Source organism: Aquarana catesbeiana, linkage group LG10, assembly GCF_042186555.1.
Source record: "Aquarana catesbeiana isolate 2022-GZ linkage group LG10, ASM4218655v1, whole genome shotgun sequence".
In the NCBI taxonomy this organism is placed as follows: Eukaryota; Metazoa; Chordata; class Amphibia; order Anura; family Ranidae; genus Aquarana; species Aquarana catesbeiana.
The window spans coordinates 89998896-90005048 of record NC_133333.1 but is presented as its reverse complement, the minus strand read 5'-3'; the positions used below and the strand labels follow the sequence as shown (position 1 = coordinate 90005048).

At 37.5% G+C, this 6153-nt stretch overlaps 1 protein-coding gene across 1 annotated transcript; it reads right to left on the bottom strand.

Annotated features, from left to right (window-relative positions):
- Positions 1 to 383: 383 nt before the first annotated feature.
- LOC141110779 (uncharacterized) lies at positions 384 to 5899 on the bottom strand. Its single transcript, XM_073602385.1, has 4 exons — positions 5881 to 5899; positions 5374 to 5479; positions 4343 to 4469; positions 384 to 1459 (listed from the first exon to the last, which is right to left on the bottom strand). Exons 2-4 carry the CDS (start codon positions 5420 to 5422, stop codon positions 532 to 534), a joined length of 1104 nt encoding a protein of 367 aa, XP_073458486.1. The 5' UTR covers positions 5423 to 5479; positions 5881 to 5899; the 3' UTR covers positions 384 to 531.
- Positions 5900 to 6153: the final 254 nt, after the last annotated feature.

Sequence of the window (6153 nt, the reverse complement as noted above, 5' to 3'; positions counted from 1 at the left end):
ATATTGCCGTCTGTATGTACATATATATAGCCTAAGCATTAAAAGCAGAAAGGAACATTTTCTGTACATTTTTTAATTGCTTTTTTTTACAAAACTGCATTCAGATGTTAAAAGCAATCTATAAAAAGGAATAATTGTGAATCCTGGCCATTGTTTAAAAAAAATGTCTTCATTGTTGGTAACTAGGGTTCCCTTTAACGTAATTTGTTTCATATTTTTTTTCAGAGAATGTTGACACTCACAAGCTGAATTTCAGCATTAGTAATGTGCTAAACTATGGAAATTTCATTAAGTGCAGTTCAGTATTCCTTGAAAAGCTACAGATAATGTGGCACATAATACTGAGGAAGAATCAGGAAAACATTATAAATACATGCTACATATAATGCTGAGTGTGTATTGAGTGGAAAGTTGTAGAAATATTTTATGGGATTCTTGATGAATTTAATTAACAGCACATTTTGTGTGTAGTGCTGTGTAGGTATTATTTGCGATATTGCTATTCAGAAAATGAGTTTGACTATGGAAAACTCAGTTTTCATTAGAAACACCCTGATTTATGAATTCATGGATTTTGTCCCGGACATCTTTCTCTAGGTACTCCACCTGATCTTGCATAGTCACAGTGTATTCTCCCAACTTCTTCTTCATGTCCTCTACTCTCTGCACCAGAGCCTTGTTGAGAGCTTCCACTTCTGGTGTAATTGTGCCTTTAAATTCTGTAATTTTCAGGTCAATTTGCTGGTTTACTTGGGTCAGATAGGGTTCCAGCACCTGTTTGACATTTGCCATATCTCCATTAACCTTGTTTCTTAACTCATTGGCATAAGGGTAGAGTTGTTCTCGGAGTTGTACCGTTAGCTCCAGAGCTCTGTTCTCCATCTCATTCACATTTTTTCTCATTTGAAACTCCATGTTCTGGATCTGTTTTCGCAGCTCATCTTGAACATCCTCTGCATAGGGATTCAGACTTTTATACAGCTCCTGTATTTGCTGATCAATGTTTTCTTTTACTTTTTCTGTGATAGGTGTCACCTGCTTCCTCAATTGGTCCATATTTTCATCTACCTTGACCTGAAACTCTTGTGAGTATGTGGCCAGTGTTGCCTGTATATGGTCTGCATTCTCTTTGAACTTAGCTTCCAGGTCATTGGTCACAGACTTTAGCTGTTGGCTGAATTCCTGGGCATTTTTGTCCAGTTGGGTTTGGAACGCTTCTGCATATGGAGCCAATTTAATCTGAAGTTCCTTGACATTATTGTTCAGGTGCTTGTGCAACTCATCTGCATATGGGGAGATCTTCTCTTTCAGTCTCTCCAACTCAGTTTTAATTTGTTCTCTTCGTATTTCTGAGTCCTGTGTTAATTTCTCGTGTATCTGCTTGGCAAAAGGAATGAGTTGTTTCTGTAGTTCCCCTGCATACACATTTACACTCTTCAGGTTTTCTTCAATTAAAAAACTGTGGGTGGAAAAATAGCAATCAAATACCACATTTACCTAAATCAAATGTGTTCACTATTTCATCTATTGTTTTTAACACATTTTATAAAAAATATATCAATAACATTAAAGTATATCTAAAGGCAAACATCTTCTTTTTTCTGTGCCTCTTTGTGTATATTACCCTTCACTTGCTGTCATGGAGGGACAAGAAGAAGTGAGGGTAAAGTGACAGAAATACCCTCTGAAACATTTATCTCTGGAACAAGTGTCTCCAGTAGAAGATGTCCCCCCTACTCTTCTGACAACTCAGAGTTTTGGATTTTCACACTGCTTTTAATCCCAGTGACAGTGTGCCCCAGAATAAAAATAGAGCAAATATCCCTAACAGGGGCACAAATATCAATATACAAATTCACAGGCATCCTAACCCTTTACCACTCTATCCAAACAACCCAAAAATTGGGGTTTTAGATACATTTAGGATGTATATTAGTATTATAGTTTGCCTGTACTTTATGTGGAGGTAGTCATTGCTGGTCTTCTTGTGAAAATACTAGCTGCTTGACTTCCATAGAATTTATTATCATCTGAGCCACTGAGCTGGGATAAGCAAGCAGACCAGGAAAGTCAAAGTGAAGTCAGAACTCCTGAACCTTATATTTGTTCCAAGCCAGTGACTCTGTACACATCATTACATAGGTAGATTAAATGACATATGGTATATCGAAAGGCTTCTGAAGGCTACAACATTTATAATGATGACACCTAGTTGGTTGATTTCTTTTGCTTCCTGTATCTCTGTAATCCCTCTCTGCTATCTACCGTTTCCTAATCTATATGCGATTAATTAATATTGTCATACGTTTCCCAGATATCCTATTTCTTTGAGGGATCAAAGAAGGCTTACATTGCACTGGGGTTGAATTACTAAAGACAAATAGACTGTTCACTTTGCAAGAGAGATAGCACATTGCATGGGAATTTGACCTCAGAGCTTAGCAAATGGGGTTAAGCTCTGCTGACTTCCATCATCCAATCAAAAAAGATTTTATCTTCAAATACGGAAAAGGTTTCTGCACAATAAGAGCTGTGAAAATGTGGAATAGACTCCCTCCAGAAGTGGTTCTGGCCAGCTCAGTAGATTGCTTTAAAAAGCCTGGATTCTTTCCTTATCCGCTTCCCGACCGCTGCACGACGATATACATCTGCAGAATGGCACGGGTGGGCAACAGGGCGTACAGGTACGTTCCCTTTAAGAAACAGCACTGCACGCGCGCGCCTGGTGCGTTCTCCGAGACCATGACCGCGGGTCCCGCGAACTTGATGTCCGCCGGGTGCCCGCGATCGTGCCACAGAGAAGTAGAACTGGGAGATGCCTTTGTAAACAAAGCATTTCCCCGTTCTGCCTAGTGTCATGGCAGAGATCACTGCTCTCTGTCATCGAGAACAGTGATCTCTGTCATGTGTGTTGAAGCCCATCCCCCCCACAGTTAGAATCACTCCCTAGGACACACTTAACCCCTTCATCGCCCCCTAGTGGTTAACTCCTTCACTGCCAGTGTCATTTACACAGTAATCAGTGCATTTTTATATCACTGATCACTCTATAAAGGACAATGGTCCCAAAATAGTGTAAAAAATGTCCGATGTGTCCGCCATAATGTCGCAGTCACATTAATAATCCCAGATCGCCACCATTACTAATTAAAAAAAATTAATAATAAAAATGCCATAAAACTATCCCCTATTTTGTAGACGCTATAAATTTTGCGCAAACCAATCAATATACCAAAAATATGTAGAAAAATACATATCTGCCTAAACTGAGGAAAAAAATTGTTTTTTTCATATATTTTTGGGGGATATTTTTCATAGCAAAAAGTAAAAAATATTGTTTTTTTTTTCAAAATTGTCGCTCTTTTTTTGTTTTTAGCGCAAACAATACAAACCGGAGAGGCGATCAAATACTACCAAAAGAAAGCTCTATTTGTAGGAAAAAAAATGTCAATTTTTTTTTAGTACAACGTCACACGACCGCGTAATTGTCAGTTAAAGTGAACAGCCTATTTGCCTTTAGTAAATCAACTCCATTGAGTATACATCTTAATTAGAACTTCATTATAGTTGTGATGTACCTGCTTGTGCAACATTTACGGTATGTAGATTTACCTGCTATGCTATGCAGTTATATGTTATGATTCTAATAAAAATGATTACAATTTGAAAAAAACAGAAGCCAGCCATTCATTACACAAGCCTGTTGAGTGCTGATCACCTATTTGTTTTAACATTACAGAGATAAAAAATATAAAATTGTTGTAGTAGTTTCTCTAAAGTGTGAAATCCAGAATTAATATACAGACAACACTAAACTTATAATGTAAAGCAGCACCTAGAAATGTACAGGAGATCACTATATTTGGAATAGATCAATGTTTCTGAAACAATTATGGAATTAAGGTTTAGCGAAAGAAGTATATTACTGACAGAAATGATGATAATTAAGCTGTTAACGTGGCTACCCCCAGTTGGGTAAAGATTCAATTCTTAGAGGACAGAGCATTTACAGGTTCCTTAGGTATAACGACCAGAGGCAAAATTGCTGTTGCAAAATTTATTGTCACTAGCGGATGCTTGCAGTAGGGCAAGTCACATACCATGTCACCCTCGATACTGTACCCCAATAAAATTACAAGGAAATTATTTCACAGATAAACCCCTACATGTCAGAACCCTTGCAACCCTATATAACAGGAACGGCTGATGGGCAAGGCAGCTTATCATTTTTTTTGTAAAGAGATAATAAAATGCTATGTCTTTTAAAGCCAAAATATCTTATCTAGTAGGTTCTACTGACTTTGACTAGGACTTTGATGCTGTTACAGTTATTTTCACTTACTTTAGCTGTTTGCTGATGTCAGATTGCTGGATCTGATCTATAGTGTCCTTTGTGCCAGTGGTCAGCTGAGTGAAATATCTCCAGAAAGCATCGGATACCTGGTCAGTGCTGACTTCTGCCTGAGATCCTAATGGAGAAAAGAACTCATCATCAGACATAGAACCTCACATTAAATTGGCTTATATAATAAAACAGGGGCTAGATCAGGTATTAGGTGCAGTAGCTCATAAAAAAACAATCACATTTTATATTTATATATTATACAGAGATTGATTGTTATAGCTCACTGCACTATAAACCTCTTAAAAGGGGGCCAGAATATTGTTTAATGTAGGTAAATGTATAAATTAATCAGTATTAGAAGTACAGAGGTAGTTATTAGTGCTGACTGCTGAGGCACCGGAACCTGAGGTTTAATTAATCTGGGCTTTAAACCCTATTGTTCACCATGTAGTAAGATCAGCAATTCTTTACATGCAGTTTATTTTTATGTGAAGGCTTCCAGTAATCCCAGTTTTGAGAAAACCCCTCTATATAGATGTTGTCGGAAGGCCCCCACTGACCTATTTGCACCCTCTATTCCACAGCTGTAGAAATGGTCCTGTAGTGGCAATAGGGTCTTTAGGAAAAAATAAGTATATACACTGGAGTTTTATTACTATCACTAGGTAAGAACAGTACAGATCAGTTTTGCCTTTTCAGCTTATAGTTACAGATATTGGGTGTGTGAGCCTGTGCATCAGGAGTATTTCTTTCTAAGGTGCTGCCAAGTACTTTTGCTACTAGCCCCACCCATGAGGACTAGATCCTTCCCCTGTAGTAAATTCCATCCCCTTTTAATTGTGACCATGTGTACCAGTGTAAACACTATGGGAACAATGTGATAAATTACATTACTGGTGTATCCAAAAGGACAGATGCCATTAGATGAAGATATCATCTCATGCTTCACCTAAAATGTGCTATCTTAGATAAGATTTCACCTTGTCTTTTCAAAGAAATGACCCTGGTCACATGCTGATTTTACTGACCTGTGACTGCGCACATAAGAAGTGCGAGGGCTGCAACTTTTACCAACATGCTGACTGATTGAGGAGGTCAAGAAGAGACAGCTAAGTGATCCCCAGTAATTGAAATCTATATAAAGAAAAATAGCAATGTCAGACAATTAAGATTTGTACTATACAATGAAACAATGGCTCTAAGTTGTATACATTGTAACCCTATTTTATGTTACCCTCTTCAATAGTCTAGCATAATTTTTAGGATGTGGAAACCAGTGTTACAAAACCCAAGGTTTGCTGTTATGTATCTTTGAGAGATGAGAGTCAGAACTAGTAAACTAAAATGTGAACATGTGTATTAATGGTACAATATAAAAATAGTTTCATATTCTGAAAAGAGTTTAACTAGATACTAAACGAAACTTAAAAAATGTTCAAAAACATTCAGGTAACAAATAATTACTTCTCAAATAATTTCTGAACTAAGATGAGATTTACACCTGTGTACTAGGACTAGACTTCCTTTCCCCTTACCTGTAGCCTAGTACTTGGGATTGATGTTGATATCGATGCTACAGTCTGCCCTTTATATTGAACGTTCCCTATGCTATGACTCCATTCCATGCCAGCCTGCTGAACTTTAGATCAGCTTTACAACGTGGAGTTCCTGACATGTCATTGTTTTCAGAGAGAGATTGTGGAAGTCTGATGAGTTTATTGAGGACTGGTCAGTGTGGACTTTAATTTAGTTATTGCAGCTCACAGTGAAACAACACTACTACTACTACTACTACTAAAGCTTACATT